The 15,935-nt window shown below is 43.4% G+C and overlaps 1 protein-coding gene across 1 annotated transcript in view; it reads left to right on the top strand.

Moving 5' to 3' along the window:
* rspo2 (R-spondin 2) overlaps positions 1 to 14,882 on the top strand; it is a 73,524-nt gene extending 58,642 nt beyond the window's left edge. The window contains exon 5 of the mRNA XM_086114478.1: positions 13,243 to 14,882. Within this exon, the coding sequence (XP_085970604.1) occupies positions 13,243 to 13,358 (116 nt within the window). The 3' untranslated portion in view covers positions 13,359 to 14,882. The remainder of the gene's footprint in view (positions 1 to 13,242) is intronic.
* Positions 14,883 to 15,935: the final 1,053 nt, after the last annotated feature.

The following is a 15,935-nucleotide window of genomic DNA, read 5'->3' as shown; positions in this document are numbered from 1 at the left end:
TAGGGTCTGGTCCTGTTTTGGGACAGTTGCGCTCCATGTCCAAACATGTGCGGGATTTCCTCATGAAATCTCCCAGTAGAGAAAAGAAGGGATGAAAGGCCTTGTGCAGAAATTAGAATGATTCCTGATGGACAATTTCCTCCTGTACTATGCTCCTTTCTGTTACAAGGCCCACGGAAACCAGGGTGATGCAGTCCAGGTGGAATTCGATAATCAATATGTGCACTGTACATGCACATGTATGAGCAACACTTTGGCATGAAGGCCAATTCTATGTATGGAGGGAACATGCATGGTCGCTTTTGCATGTCCGTGTCACTAATGTTGTTTAGTTAATTCATTTACTGTTCCAAGGACTGTTATTTAAGATGCTGATGGTACTAATAATTTCAGTGGTGATTAGGAAGACTTCATAATTTTTCTGACAAATCGGTGGTGTTACGAGCGTGACTTGTCCATCCATCCATCCATCCATCATCTACCGCTTATCCGGGGCCGGGTCGCGGGGGCAACAGCTTTAGCAGGGAAGCCCAGACTTCCCTCTCCCTAGCTACTTCTTCCAGCTCTCCCCGGGGGATCCCGAGACGTTCCCAGGCCAGCTGGGTGACATAGTCTCTCCAGCGTGTCCTGGGTCTTCCTCGGGGTCTCCTCCCGGTGGGACATGCCCGGAACACCTCACCAGGGAGGCGCTCAGGAGGCATCCGAATCAGATGCCCAAGCCACCTCATCTGGCTCCTCTCGATGTGGAGGAGAAGCGGCTCGACTCTGAGCCCCTCCCGGATGACCGAGCTTCTCACCTTATCTCTAAGGGAGAGCCCGGACACCCTGCGGAGAAAACTCATTTCGGCCGCTTGTATCCGGGATTTCGTTCTTTTGGTCACGACCCATAGCTCGTGAGCATAGATGAGGGTTGGAACGTAGATCGACCGGTAAATTGAGAGCTTCGCCCTTTGGCTCAGCTCCTTCTTCACCACGACAGACCGATACAACGTCCGCATCACAGCAGACGCTGCACCGATCCGCCTGTCGATCTCCCGCTCCCTCCTGCCCTCACTCGTGAACAAGACCCCAAGATACTTGAACTCCTCCACTTGGCGCAAGATCTCCTCCCCAACCCGGAGGGGGCACTCCACCCTTTTCCGACTGAGGACCATGGTTTCAGATTTGGAGGTGCTGATCCTCATCCCAACCGCTTCACACTCGGCTGCGAAACGCTCCAGTGAGAGTTGGAGAGCCCTGTTTGAAGGAGCCAACAGCACCACATCATCTGCAAAAAGCAAGGATGCAATACTGAGGCCCCCAAAACGGACCCCCTCAACGCTTCGGCTGCGCCTAGAAATTCTGTCCATAAAGGTTATGAACAGAATCGGCGACAAAGGGCAGCCTTGGCGGAGTCCTACCCCCACTGGAAACGATTCCGACTTACTGCCGGCAATGCGAACCAAACTCTGGCATCGGTGGTATAGTGACCGAACAGCCCGTACCAGGGGGTTCGGTACTCCATACCCACGAAGCACCCCCCACAGAACTCCCCGAGGGACACGGTCAAACGCCTTCTCCAAGTCCACAAAACACATGTAGACTGGTTGGGTGAATTCCCACATACCCTCGAGGACCCTGCTAAGGGTGTAGAGCTGGTCCACTGTTCCACGGCCGGGACGAAAACCACACTGCTCCTCCTCAATCTGAGGCTCGACTTCCTGACGGACCCTCCTCTCCAGCACCCCTGAATAGACCTTACCAGGGAGGCTGAGGAGTGTGATCCCTCTGTAGTTGGAACATGTCGCGATCCCAAGTGATGGAAACATCAGAAAGAAGGAACACGCGAAACTCGAGAAATACCAAGGGCTCAGAGAGGAGCTGGAGAGAGCCTGGAAGGTAAAGGTGACAGTCGTGCCTGTGGTGATTGGAGCACTCGGGGCAGTGACCCCAAAATTAGATGAGTGGTTGCAACAGATCCCGGGAACAACATTGGACATCTTTGTCCAGAAAAGCGCAGTGCTGGGAACAGCAAGGATACTGCACAAGAACCCTCAAGCTTCTTTTGCCCTCTGGTAGAGGACCCGAGTTGAATAGGGGACGGACACCACCCGAAGGGTGAGACGAGGATTTTATATATATATACAGTATATATATGTATGTACAGTATACGTTAGCATTTGGCGATCTGAGTGAAGCAGCATGTACATATGAGCTGTAGGGCGTGTTTGGAAATAAAGTCAGAGCGCGCACTGTTTCACTCCACTCTGACCATTCGGAAACTCAGAGCATTGTTCAAATGTGCCATTCAGTTATTCAGAGTGCAACAAAATGGAGGGCCGGTGCACACTCTCAGCACTCCATTTGGGAACACGGTATGCCAGTGCGTCAGGCAGTCCAGATGGAAACAGTTCAAGCATATGCTACTGATTGGTTTAGGACATAGGCTGTGTTTGGAAATTAAAAAGAGGGGAGCATTTAAGATAGAGTGAAGCCTTAATTACAGAACCACGAAGTAGTAGTAGTAGTAGTAGTTCATTATTGATTTATTTATTTAGCTTTCAAGGTGACTGAGCTGGTCAGGAGTGTGGTGCCTGAACGCCCTCTATTGCTAAACGTACAGTGGTTATCACAGATCTGGCAGAGCAATTCAATGTAATCTTTTACTTGTTCAGTGTGATGATTGCAGTCCAAGAAAAAAAAAATGATATCCACTTTCTAAATAGTCATATAATTTCAGGTGTCTATTAAATCTAAAATTATTAAGTCTATGCACAAAACGGAGGAGTCGGTGTATGGAAATAAAAGTGCGGGTTCCTTAGAGTGTTATGTACAGTATATGTGTATTTGTATTTAGTTGTATTATGTTGGTGTGGGCTTTATAAATGTAATCTCTGACGAAGTATGTGATGTATTTTCCATATTGTCTGGTTTGATATATATTTTCTTTTTTGTTTATCGATTCAAATAAAGTGATTCATCGATTACTCTGCAAAGCATTGCTTGTATCATATGATGTAGAACGTATATGTAATCCGAATTACTTTTATTAAGGAATTTGTCTCTGCTACATGGAGTGGCCATAGAACGACAGCAAACAAACCACTGTAGCAAAATAGATTTTGAGAACAAATGTAGAGTCACAAAACAACACAAGGTGTCCAGTGGTGTGGTAACACTGTCACAATAACAAATGTGCAGATGATGTAGTCATGATGCCAAATATAGAGTGACGTGACAACTGACTCATTTCCGCCATTTTTCTTGCGGAAACGCAGGAGAGCCATCCACAAGGATAAGCTAGCCATCCATTGCCACCAATGGTTTGGGAATCTCCGGTAGCCAAACAAACAACAGGCCGATGGGGGTCGTACTGCAGAAATGGTTTTATGGTACATGTTCGCTCTGCTTATCTCGACTCAAAATGCTTCTCTTTGCTCGTACTTGTCCTTAAACAGCCGCACAATGCTTCGCGCAGAAAGTTAGTTACATTTTGCTATAATATCATATATTACAATATAAACGAAGGCTCTTTCCTCATATTTTTACCTGCTGTATAATAAATAGAGATGGAGTGCTAGAGCTCTCTCTGTGTCATTGAGGAGTGACAGAGTTCGCATCTGTAGTAACTTTGCAGAGAGAATGATCAATTTGCTTCCGTGTATCCCAGTGTGTTCCCAGTCCTTAAATCTGTGGTCACATTGTAACGACTCCCTCATGTGCTGCTACTATCTACAGCTCACTTTGCCTTGACCCCATCCATACAACAATTACAAAACTTTCAGCCCGCAAGAGCAACACGCCTTCAGGAGCATCACCATGGCCTGCCCTTTGATAAGTGCTGAGCTTTATATTTTTCCTCATCTGAAATGAAACACAACATTAAGCCATTCATTAAAGTCAACTAAGCCTAATTATCCCTCATTTGCCCAAGTGCCCGTGCAGCATGAGAGCCACATGTACTTAAGTCCAGATGTGTCGATGAGTCAGTCGAGAGATAGCAAACCACAGAGGGGGCTTCGTTGGTCTCGGGAGTCCTGTGGTTTCCAAGCGCATCAGGCTGAGCGTGTCTGTCGTTAATGGCTGTTCACGGCCTGGCTGCTTACCCCTCATGACACAACTGGCTGTGTGAAATCATTGCAGATGAGTTTACAAAAAATAAATAAATAAATCAAAGTGGAAAACAGGAAAAAGAGCTTCATGGAGTGGACGCATAGGAAGACAAAAAGGGCAAACATCGAAGGTGTTTATTTCTGCCTTGAATTACCACCTCAACATAGTTTTGTCAAGGGATGCAACTCTTCCGCTTTTCTTTTTCTTGGTGCCTGATATTGCATATCAACATGCAGATGACGAATTTCTCAACAACTGCTTGCATTACAAGCATTTGGATTTGACTTCACTTTAAACCATTCTCCATTTAGTCAATACATTCAGAAGCTCTCAATTTTTTACTTTTGGGGGGGGGGGGTGGAGGCAAAGAGGGTATTCTTCCTGTGCTTATATGAGTTGAAGAACTGAAGAAAACCTTCATTAGTCTCGCAATGGAGAAATTCCCAATTCACAGCAGCAAAGTTATGAAAGGAAGAAGTAGAACAACAAAATATAGGAACTACAGGAAAGGCAGCCACTCTCACGGCGTCATTTTGAAGTTCTGCAGTTACTCTGGTTTCCTTCAATGAATTTCTGCTAAATTAATCCATCCATCCATCCATTTCTGATCCACTTTATCCTCACATTGTCACGGGGGTGCTGGAGCCTATCCCAGCTGTCTTCGGGCAGTAGGCGGGGGACACCCTGAACCAGTTACCAGCCAATCGCACGGCACACAGAGACCAACAACCATCCGTACTCCCACTCCCACCTAGGGACAATTTGGAGTGTTCAATCAGCCTGCCATGCATGTTTTTGGAGTGTGGGAGGAAACCAGAGTACCCAGAGTTTGCATGCTCTCGCAGGCACGGTGAGAGCATGCAAACTCCACACAGGAAGGCCGGAGCCGGGATTGAAGCCACGAACTCGCCGCAAGATTAATTGAAGACTTTAAATAGTCAAATGTGTGATTGACTAGTGACCAGTCCAGGGTGTATTTCTCCACTTTTTGCCCTTAGTCGGATGGATCGATAGATACTGTGTAGAGGAGATGCTCACGGAGTAGTCCTGCTACACTACTCTCAAAGTGAAATTCTTTTTTTTGGATAATTTTTATGAAGAAAACAGGAAGAAAACATTTTCAATATAGTGTAATTTTTGCAGAAAGTAGCTTGAAACTAATAAACTTTGCATCGGTTGATAAGAAACCATCTGATCCTGTGTGAGGCCCGTGTAAACCTCCAACTCAATAAGAATTGCAATGGGTAACAGCACATGGTGCAGCTGAAGTCAATAAACTTTTTCAACTTAAGTTTTAACCGATCCAATGAAAGACTTATAGACATTCATCATATTAATCATCGAGCTCTGTCACTTGTTTGTTGTTATTAAGAACATTCTGACGTCAAGGATGTTGAAAATGTGCCCCATGACCAGGGGCGTAGCGGGGCCCACATCCATAAAACTCCAGATAACAAAAAGCATTCCTATTGTTAAACCGAATGATATTATAATTTAAACTTCTTGCAGATTATTCATGTTGAAGACTACTGTGGTTGAACTGGCATCTTTCACCACCATCTGAGGCAACACACCACCATGTGGTGATCAATCGACAGCTCAAGACAATTCTTCACCCGAGTGTCCAAAACACGAGGCAGCAAGTTCATTGAAACTCCCATAAAGTCGATGATCGAACTGCAGCCGAGAGTGTCCTCTTGCTAAGTGCGTATGTAGACATCATTATGTCTTAAGATGGGCGTTAGTTATGGACGGTCAATGACGAGCACGAAAGCCCAACAAAAAAAAAAACACCACTGAAGGGGTGGGGGCTTCTTCCCGCTCACACCCCTCTAGCTCTTGCTGTCCTTGCCCAACTGAGCTTCTCAACCTCACACACCAGTTCGGGCTCATTCCCTGCCAGAGAGATGACGTTCCATGTTCCTCGAGCCATCTTACGTAGCCTCGGATGTGACTGCCAAGGTCCCTGCCTCTGGCCACCCCTATCTCTCTTTGCACCTGACCACGTTGGACCCTCTCACCGGTTGTGAGCCGATGTGAAGAGAGACTTACCTTGCCTCTTCAGACCTGGCCATCAGGTGCTTGCCATCGAGCCCGACCTCTAGGCCTGGTTCCAGAGGGGGGTCTCGATGAGCCGCCTTCCCGGTGAGGGAAAACATTACACATTAATTGTATTCATCATCGGGGTTTTCGTCCCTCACCTAGCACCTTTTTGCTATAGGTGACTCCGCCAGGGGCATAAAGCCCCAGACAATTTAGCTTCTGGGATCATTGGGAGATACAAACCTCTCCACCACAATAAGGTGGTGGGGGTCGGATTATTATTTAGTCTGCGATAGTGTGATACAGAGGGACCCTAAAAGTTGAATCCTTCTGATATCCTATAATATGAGAGTATGCCACTAAAAGTGTGAAATGTCACGTTTTGTCATTTTGTGACATTTATTACACAAGAGGGTCGGGTTCAACAAAGGTGAAGGTAATACATGAGACGAAGATATGTAAAGAGGATATTCAAAGCAGTAAGACTTTCATTTCCATTGTGGATGACATGAAGTGAACAGTGTTGAGTCAGCCATTGATTGTCAGTAATGTGAGCTGATTATATTGGATTTTAGGGGCAGCGTCACTGGTTCGTCTTTCACATGCTCACAGACTTAAATATCCTTCATTGTTATACTGAATCCCTTGTTACTCAATGAACGTGCATGGATATACCACTGCCACCAAAATTTGCCAAGTGGGAATGTTTGGGTTAGTTATTTCGGGACAAGTAAAGACAACAAACCTCTATGAACAAACCGAACCGAAATGTATCACTTTGAAACGAGGCTAAGGTAATATAATCCAAATGCTCTATGCTGTACATAAAAGCTGATTATTTGTTTTACTTGCAGTCTGTGAATGTCTAGACAAAGAGTTGCTATAATTACATAATAGTTTTGCTTAACTCAACTGAATTTAGTTTTGAGATTCCAATATGTTGGTTTTATTGTATCCTTCAAAGTGCTTTTTGAAAGAATGAGGATGACCCAGTGTTTACAGCTGTCCTTGTACAGTTGGAACGTCAGTTAAGGACAGTAGAATTATGTAAGGGAAGAACCTTGAGTCTCACAACAGTCAAATTTATTAATCCACCTTTAAACACTGGAGCCAAAAGTGGTAACCCAAACATCACAAGGGAGCAGTTGAGATATTGTGAAATGCACTAAAGTGTCACGTTAAACTTTGAGGAGACTGATGGATACTTTAATGTGCAGGGTCATCCTCTGTTCTTTGGCCCGAGTGGACCATTTGCAGCTGATTCTTGCCGCTATGACAGATTCTCTCAGAGGGGAAAAAACATGTTGTCTGTCCCGACTATTGGCCATATTAATCACCTTGTCATTCATGCATGTTCAGTTGGGATTTTTCCGCTTAGAGATGTTAATCTCCCAGTCGGTTTTCACTTTAACTTATTGTCAGTAAGAAAGAGCATCAAAGAGGGAATGGGTGAACTAACATGCTTTTAATCCCACCGCATATCCTGCACCAGGTTTTGGATGAGAAATTAATGACCAAACTAATCCCGACGTTAGCTTTTTGAATTGGAATGTGTATGTTTTCAATCATTTTAGCCCAGCAGCACGGTGATAGGAAGCAGAGCATGGGAGGGAGAAGAGGAGCACAACGTGGAAGAGTGAATGAAAGAGTGCAACACACAGTAACCTTGTTAGAGTTTAGTGACACTGTGCAGAGAACCTCTTGTCAGTTGGTTGGCAAGATGAGCGTCTTGTAAATGATTGTTCTCCCTGTCATGAGGCTCACTTCTTTTTCCCAGCATTTGTTTGCCTCAATATTTCTAAAATAGTGCACTTTTATGCATGATTCACATGATTATATACGGAAATGATATCCAACTCAGAAAACTTTGAACCTTAACCGACCCTTCGGACCAAGCTTTGGACTACCTCTCATTGAACTTTAACTCACCTGATGTCATCCGGCCGAAAACCACCAATGAATCCGATTAAACGGTGGCAGAAGTTTGGAGAGGCATCAGTATAAACAATAGGTCACTTTTTTTTCCCCAGACAGCTGCTAGTGTGCAAGTAAAGACAACACTGCCTGTAGATGTCTCCTTTTGCCTTCACAGAGTTACAAATGTACGTGTGAGGAGGCCCTTAATGGCTGATAATCCAATTCCTCCCACTGAAATCAAATCTCACTGGCGCCAGTAGTGCTCTTTCCCCCCCTCCCCTCACAAATAATGGCCTGCACTACTGCTTGCCTATGCAAGAGCCAAGCTGCTGAATATGAATTTACCTTCAGTCCACCCCTTCAAATTTGATGATTTGCAGCATGTCAAGCCCTCCTTCTGTGCTGTAAAGGATATTAATTAGCAGCCCGCATCGAGAGGTGCACTGAGGGGGATGTTTTTTTTTTTGGGGGGGGGGGGGGGTTGACAGCAGAATAGGATCCCATTTACCGTATGTCTTAATGCCTTCTTGAGTTCAGTCATCGATCTCTTTCAAACCGCAAGCAATGGAGGTAAGATTAGGCCTTCGATTCATGCGGCACTGCCAGCACTGTTAGTGCATGAAATCATTTGGCCTGTGCCTGTAGTCAGTGCATTTCTAGTTGTTTACATATCAGTTGCAGAGTAAGAAACATCTTCCAATGAGAATTTCTTGGAAAATTTCGGAATTGGAAATGACCACACTGTAATATGTTCTAGACTTGTTTTTGTTCTTGCGTCCCCAACGTACAATAAACAAAAAACACCTCCTACAAGACTTGAAATTCTCCCATGTTAAATATATTCCAAAGACAAAACAAGCCACCGTTAGAGGAGATGACACACTGCTGATTACGCCTAATTCAGCTCCGAAAACATCTTGATTTATTTTTTATTTTATCTTTTTTTTTACATTTTGTGTGGACCGACAACTCTCCTGTGCTCATGCTACAGACGGATGTAATAGCCTGGACTGCTATTGCTGCCTTACTTGACGGAGAAGATGAGCGTGAAGGCATCTTGCGTTGCCACTGTCTAAGCTGGTTTAACTTGAATCCATTCGTTTTTTTTATTTATTTGGGCATGGTACATTCCAGACAATGCATATACATACCACACCACACATCATGCAATACATTGATTTCTCTGCGGCGTTTTGATTTTCTGTTGCCACGGTGAAAATGCCACAGTTTGTGGCGTACTGTTGTAGCAGCGGGAGAATCTCCAAATTCACATTTCATCAGTACGAATTTTTTCGTATGAGGTATACGTATATACGCTCACAGCGCGCCTTAAAATCCGGTGCGCCTTGTGTATGGTCATTACGATAATATGTCGACCCAAAGATGGCTCCTTGCTGGAGACATGCTTACTATGTTATAACTTGCCGTTGGTTCAGTGAACTGTGTCGCTGCTTTATTAAAGACGTTTTTGTTGCAGCTGCCAAAAAAGGAGAGCTGTTGTTTTGTTGGTTTTGTTTTTAAGGTGGGAAATAATTGCAAAATATCATTCTTGTTTCTTTTCTAGACATTTGTAGCACGTCATCATGATGTGTGTTGTAGGTGGCAACTTTTTTCTCCTCATACATTTATCTCGATTATTGGAAAGATTCTCGCAAGGAGCAAAAAGCATGAATCCTTTTCCAAAGTTTATGTAGATGACATAGGAGCTTACACTCTGTGGGATACAAGGAATTACAGGCATGTGTTTGTTTCAAACACACACACACACACGCACGCACACACGCACGCACACAAAGACATATGAACATTAAAGAATTCCACCAAAGGTCGTTTCTGACAGCAATAAACAACTGTCCCACCACAAGCTCTGCTTCTGATTTTGAATACAAAACATTTTGATTTCTACTAGAGCTTTTTTTTTTTTAATTCGTTTGATTTACATTCATTTCCAGCTCAAATACAAATGTCAAGCTGGCAGAAAAAGATTGCATCTGTAAAGGAAAACTAAACATTGGTGAGTTATGCTTCTGCTGTGGTATGCAAATGCAGTTAGAATGGAAACAAATAGCACGTAAAAGATCATCATATTCTGATAGGGGTCATTCCTCTTCCATTCAAACATTTTTGTTCCACTGACTAAAACGTAAAAACGTAGGCGGGAAATGGTATTAAACTTTCTGTGCCTCCCGAGATCAAATCATCTTCACATTCCATATGAATGATGAATATGTTTGGAACAGAGTGATCAACTTAAGTTAATAATTTGTCTCAATGGAAAAGCCTCTTCTGTGACCCTTTTAATCAGCTTAAGTCATTATTTAATCAGAAGATGATAGAAAGGTACAGGATGCATGGTGCCTTGAGGAAAAAACGAAATGGGGGATCTTGGAGATGTGTGATGGATCATCTGACTATCTGGTCAGATAGTCTTATGTGGATATTGGTTGCCCTCTAGCTGCCAACACTGAGAAGTTGGAGTTCAACGCGCAGCTCAAAATGGCAATCCCGGTGTAGCGTGTTAGTCACTTTGCAGTGTTTGGACCAAGAAATAAACCACAATCGTCTGACTGGATGCATTGTTTAAATATACTACAAAGAATGGTATGGTTGAAATTGATGAGTGGGAAACATCAGAGATAGGCTTATAGAGTGCATTTGCTCTGTAATTGCATTCATAACTTCCTCAAATACAAATCAGTTACAACTACTAATCATCTATCTATCCATCCATTTTCTGATTGGTTTATCCTCACAAAGGTGGCGGGCATCCTGGAGCCTATCCCAGCTGTCTTTGGACAGTAGGCGGGAGAAACCCTGAAGACCAAACAATCGCAGGGCACACAAAGACAAACAACAACCATCCACAGTCACACGTTCAACCTATCACGCATGTTTTTTTAGACTGTGGAGGAAACCAGAGTACCTGGAGAAAACCCACTCAGGCACGGGGTGAACATGCAGACTCCACATAGGAAGGCCGGAGCTAGAATCGAACCCGGTACCTCTGCACTGTGAGACCACGCGCTAACCAGTCGGCCGCCCATTGCTAATCGTCAATTTTTTTATTGATTTCATACCTTGTAATAGTTTTACTTGTCCATAGCATGGGACTAAGACGCTATAATGGATGAGAAAAAAAAACAGAGCAAACTGCAGAAGTAGTAACTTTTAGAAACCAAACTGGGAAATGGTGTCATTTCTCAACGTTTGAATGAAACGATGTGCACAGGACATCTTCTGGAAGGCAAAGGCCTGATGTGGACATTTCACACAAGTATAAACACGTAACGCTTCATTGTAGAAGTTCCCAACCTGAACACAAGAATTATTATTTTTTTAAACATATCTTTATTTACATTTTTAACAGTAAAGGCTGAAATGTAACCTTGTTTCCAAGGAATGGAGCTTTCCGTGTTACAGGAGTTTAACGGTGCACCGGTTTCTTTATAGCTGTCAAATATGATTTAGGCTGAAAGCGTTGTTTATCAGGCACCTAGCAACGCTGTTTTGAATGAAAATTGCCTGTTTAAAAGGCTCGGAAAACGATGCCATGAGCCAAATGCCTTTCGGGTCCAGGTTTGCTTCAGCAAACATTCTCGTGCTGTAAGCCATGCTAAAAATCTAAAGTGGCATCAGTTAAGCAAGTGTACAGAGTTTTCCGCTGACATTCTTCCATGTCAGGGCATACAGTTTCGATGGAAGTGATGTGAAAGTTGTTCTCACAGGGCAAGCTGTGTGTGAGAAGCTTTATGGCCGTGGCTTAAATTGGCAATGTGGCTCAAAATAGCCAATTGCGATTAATTGCAGGAAATAGCTCTGAGATGGTTTGATGTTTGCATGCATCTGTATTATTCATCAAGAGAGCCTATTAGCGGAGCAATATCTCGCCTTCTCATGCGTGTCAGCTTAAACAAGTGCAAATTTTACTCCAGGAATGGGCACAGGGTGTGTTCTTGGGGTGCTTTAGAGGCCAAGTGTAAGCACATATGAGAAGGCAATTAGAGATAATGCCATTTTACACACAGTTGCCTATTTTTTTCCGTGAGAAAGAGTCGAACAAGTGCAATAATGAGAGCCAGAAGCTATTGAAAGCATTCCAAAAACGTATTTATTTTTCTCAAGCATCCCTCCCACACTCCACCCGACTCCCAGATGAACCATGGCATGGAGTTGACTATGTTGTATTTCAACATCATCTTTGGTCCCGCTGTCCTCCCCTCTCTCCGCATCGTGAGATTTTCTTTTACCTTAAATTCCCCTCACCCTCACTCTGTCTTACATAAATCTCTCTATCTCTCACACGCACGCACGCACGCACGCACGCACGCACACACACACACACACATGCACCTCTTTATCTAATTTGTGGCCTTGGCAGGCAGATTGTTGCCTTGCAGTTTAGGAGACAGCATTTTCCCTATCACAGAGAGTTGAGGGTGCAAAACCTTCACCACACATGCTTCCATGAGAGCGGCATGTCAGTTTCCAGCATATCTTGTCCCAGCGGGGAAACCTGGGATGGATTAACCTCCGGCTGAGGGACGAAGTTGGGAAGAGTTGAGTTTCACAAATTTCTGCCATTTTCTCCCATCTCTGTTCCATTGGCACCGGAAAGTGTTGGGGTGAACGCGTAGTTCAAACCTCATGTTCAGACGCGAATATTGGAGCTTACAACAAATACGGCTGACTGGTTTCATGTTTCATGTGTATTTGGTATCATGTCATGGTGAAGAGAAAACTTGACAAAAGAGTCCATGGAAACTCTTTGAAAAGGCAGGCGCTGTGAATCTTGGCAGACGATTGGAGTCAGGTCCACAAATTGGCTTGTCCTGCTGTATGTGGTGCCTGTTTGATAAGCGCAAGGAACACGTGTCAGTTTGGAGAAAGGAGAGAAAATGTTGTCTGTTTTTGTTTTCTTTTTTTTTGGGGGGGAAATGCAAAAAATAATGAAATGAACAAGTCTTTGCAGCTCATTGCTTTAACATTGATAGTACAGTACGTCTAATCATGCTTAAAGTGATCATATCTGGAAAAACACGCAAGCTGCAGTCAACAGGGGGTGCAACTTCACTTTTCACACTGAAGCCATAAGAGCTTCATGGTAGTTTATGACCCTGAAAAAAGAGAGAGAGAGAAAGAAAGGAGCTGATTGATGAGTTAACATTTTTTCCCCTCATTTTTTTTCCTCAGGAGACTCGGGGAAGCATCGATCCAAAGAACCAAAGAAGAAGGGGAAGAAGAGGCTGCGATTTTGGGCTCAGAACCAGCACAGCGACCACTTGGCCTCTGCGCGCTCCAGTCAGTGAGGACTGAGAAGATGGACTTTGGACGTTGAACAAAGAATCTACGCAAAGCTGCTAGCTGCAACCATGCTCTGACTGACAAACATCACAAAACACCGTCAACCTCGCCTTCGTCTCAGACCTCCAATAACATCCCGCCCACCTCCCTCACCTTCCAGAGCATCGCCATGATTCATTCGTAAATCCGTCACTGCAAAATGTTTTGTCTCGATACGATTTCCGTGCCGACACACTAAAAATCTTACTCTACGCACCTGCCTGTTGCTACTTCCTCTTGGCTGCGCTGTTCAGCTAGGTGACTCGATTCGCTGCGGTTCCACCTCATGCCTTGCCTTGTGGACCTTTAACAGTCGACATTAGTGAACTCATTTCCTCTCAATAACAATGTCATCAACTATCTAGGGTGATTAAAGACAGAGTGGGCAACCGCAGACAGCAAGGGTGGGCAAGCCAAATAGAGGGAAGTGAAAGAGAAAGGCAGGCAGATTTGGCCAACTGTTCATGAAACAGCCCTAAAAGGAGAAACTAGGAAAAGATGGAGGATGATGAAGAGGTACGAGAAAAGGGAGGTTGACGGCCAAGAAGATGGCACCTTGAGCTGAAAGAGACAGTTGTTTATATATTTTTTTTCTCCCCATTTCTATATTTATGTCCAAACAACCCTCACCTGTCTGTCTGAATGGATATGGATTGTTCCATGTGGCCTTTATGTTCTGTACATTTTTGAGAGTAATATTAAATAAATTACCATGCATAGTTGCAAAGTATTTTCATTCTCAGCACAAAACTGTTTACGTTCAGTCCGCTGTATGCTCTCACTGTATAGTGTGCATAAGAAAGAAAGAAAGAAAAAAAAACAAAGAACTTGAGTTGGTTGACTCGCATGGCAAGAGACACACATGTACATAGTTGATCTAATGATGAAAGCTTATTGCCGTATATTCAGTCTCGACTTGCTCACCGTTCTAAATGTCGAGATAAAAGGCTGTAATACCAAACTGCAGATTAAAATGATTAAAAACAATAACCTGGCCATCACATAGCAGTTTCATTTATATAGTAGGTATATATTTGATTTATTTATTGATTCAATTTTGTACTTTTTTTTTTAATGAAAATGTCTTTTCGCCTCATACTGTTACTCTTATACGCTTTAATAATTCTTTGAGTTTGACACAATGTGCATATCTGCCAGAATTTGTTTTGTCATGTCATGCATTGCTCCGTGTTGTATTCCATCCGTTCAACTACATCTACTGATTTCACTGTTTCAAAGAATAAGCAAAAATGACGTATACAGCTCTGCTTTGATATATTCTGAGTTTAATAATTAGATGCCAACAAATGTATGGTCATAGGACTGCATATGTGTACATTGTGTTTTATTAAACGATATTTCGTGTGACTGTATGAAATTTGTTATTGTCTTCATCTCGAACATAAGTGTCTACACTCGGAAACTCTTTCACTCTCTGTTTTGACGATTATATCATTTCAAAACCCTTCGTGGAAATAATCATCTTGTATCACAAAACACCAGTGCAGCATCAAGCCAAAGGATTTGGCATCGACCGTTTGGTCTAAAATGGTGTAACAAGATTCGGAATATTCAGTCATACACAATTGTGTTTTGAATTTCTAAGCAGAACATTTGATCACATCTTTATGGGCTCCACATTGCACTTAATACACTTAAAAAGATGACACTGGTCAGCAGCAAATTTCAATCACATATGGCTTGTGTGTCCCGAAATGCATATTTCAAACATATCTTTTTTTCTTGGCACATGAGTTTTTATGAGATATTTTAATTTTTTTGTTTGACTTAGGCGGCCCAGTGTGGACTGGTTAGCGCGTCGGCCTCATAGTGCAGAGGTGCAGGGTTCGATTCCGGCTCTGGCCTCCCTGTGTGGAGTTTGTATGTTCTCCCCGTGCCTGCGTAGGTTTTTCTCCGGGACTCTGGTTTCCTCCTACATTCCAAAAATATGCATGGTAGGTTAGTGGAACACTCTAAATTGTCTCAGTGTGAGCACAAATGGTTGTTCGTCTATGCGTGCCCCGTGATTGGCTGGCAACCAGTTCAGGGTGTCCCCCGCCTACTCCCCCAAAACAGCTGGGATAGGCTCCAGCTAGCCCCACGACTCTTGTGAGGATAAGCGGATCAAAGAATGGATGGATGGATGGATTTATAGGGGAACAGTGGAAAAACTAAATCCAAAACACAAAGTTCTGAAAATGTAAAGAAACCAAAGTAACAAACAATAACCCATGAGAGCGGGACAAAACAACGTGACAGCAGCACAAACAAACAAAACAAAACAAACAAACAAACAAAAACGAGATTAGCATAACGGTCCAACCAGGACTGACAGAAACCAGGAAACTAAATTCAAGCAAATTTACGAGATAAAAAGGAACACCTGAACAAAACACAAAGAGTTATGGGAGCTGATTGGTTAACACAACGGACCCGGACAGGTGGAAAAAAAAACAAAATGAGGAAGACAAAAGCACACGAGGAAACAAAACTATGAAACGAAGCTAAATGTCAACTCAACAAAAGTAGAATCGTGACATTAA

This window comes from Hippocampus guttulatus, chromosome 6 (assembly GCF_054856545.1).
Source record: "Hippocampus guttulatus isolate MCC_2025c chromosome 6, RoL_Hgut_1.0, whole genome shotgun sequence".
Lineage (NCBI taxonomy): Eukaryota > Metazoa > Chordata > Actinopteri > Syngnathiformes > Syngnathidae > Hippocampus > Hippocampus guttulatus.
Note: the sequence above shows the minus strand (reverse complement) of the source record. Positions and strands in the feature narration are given on the sequence as shown.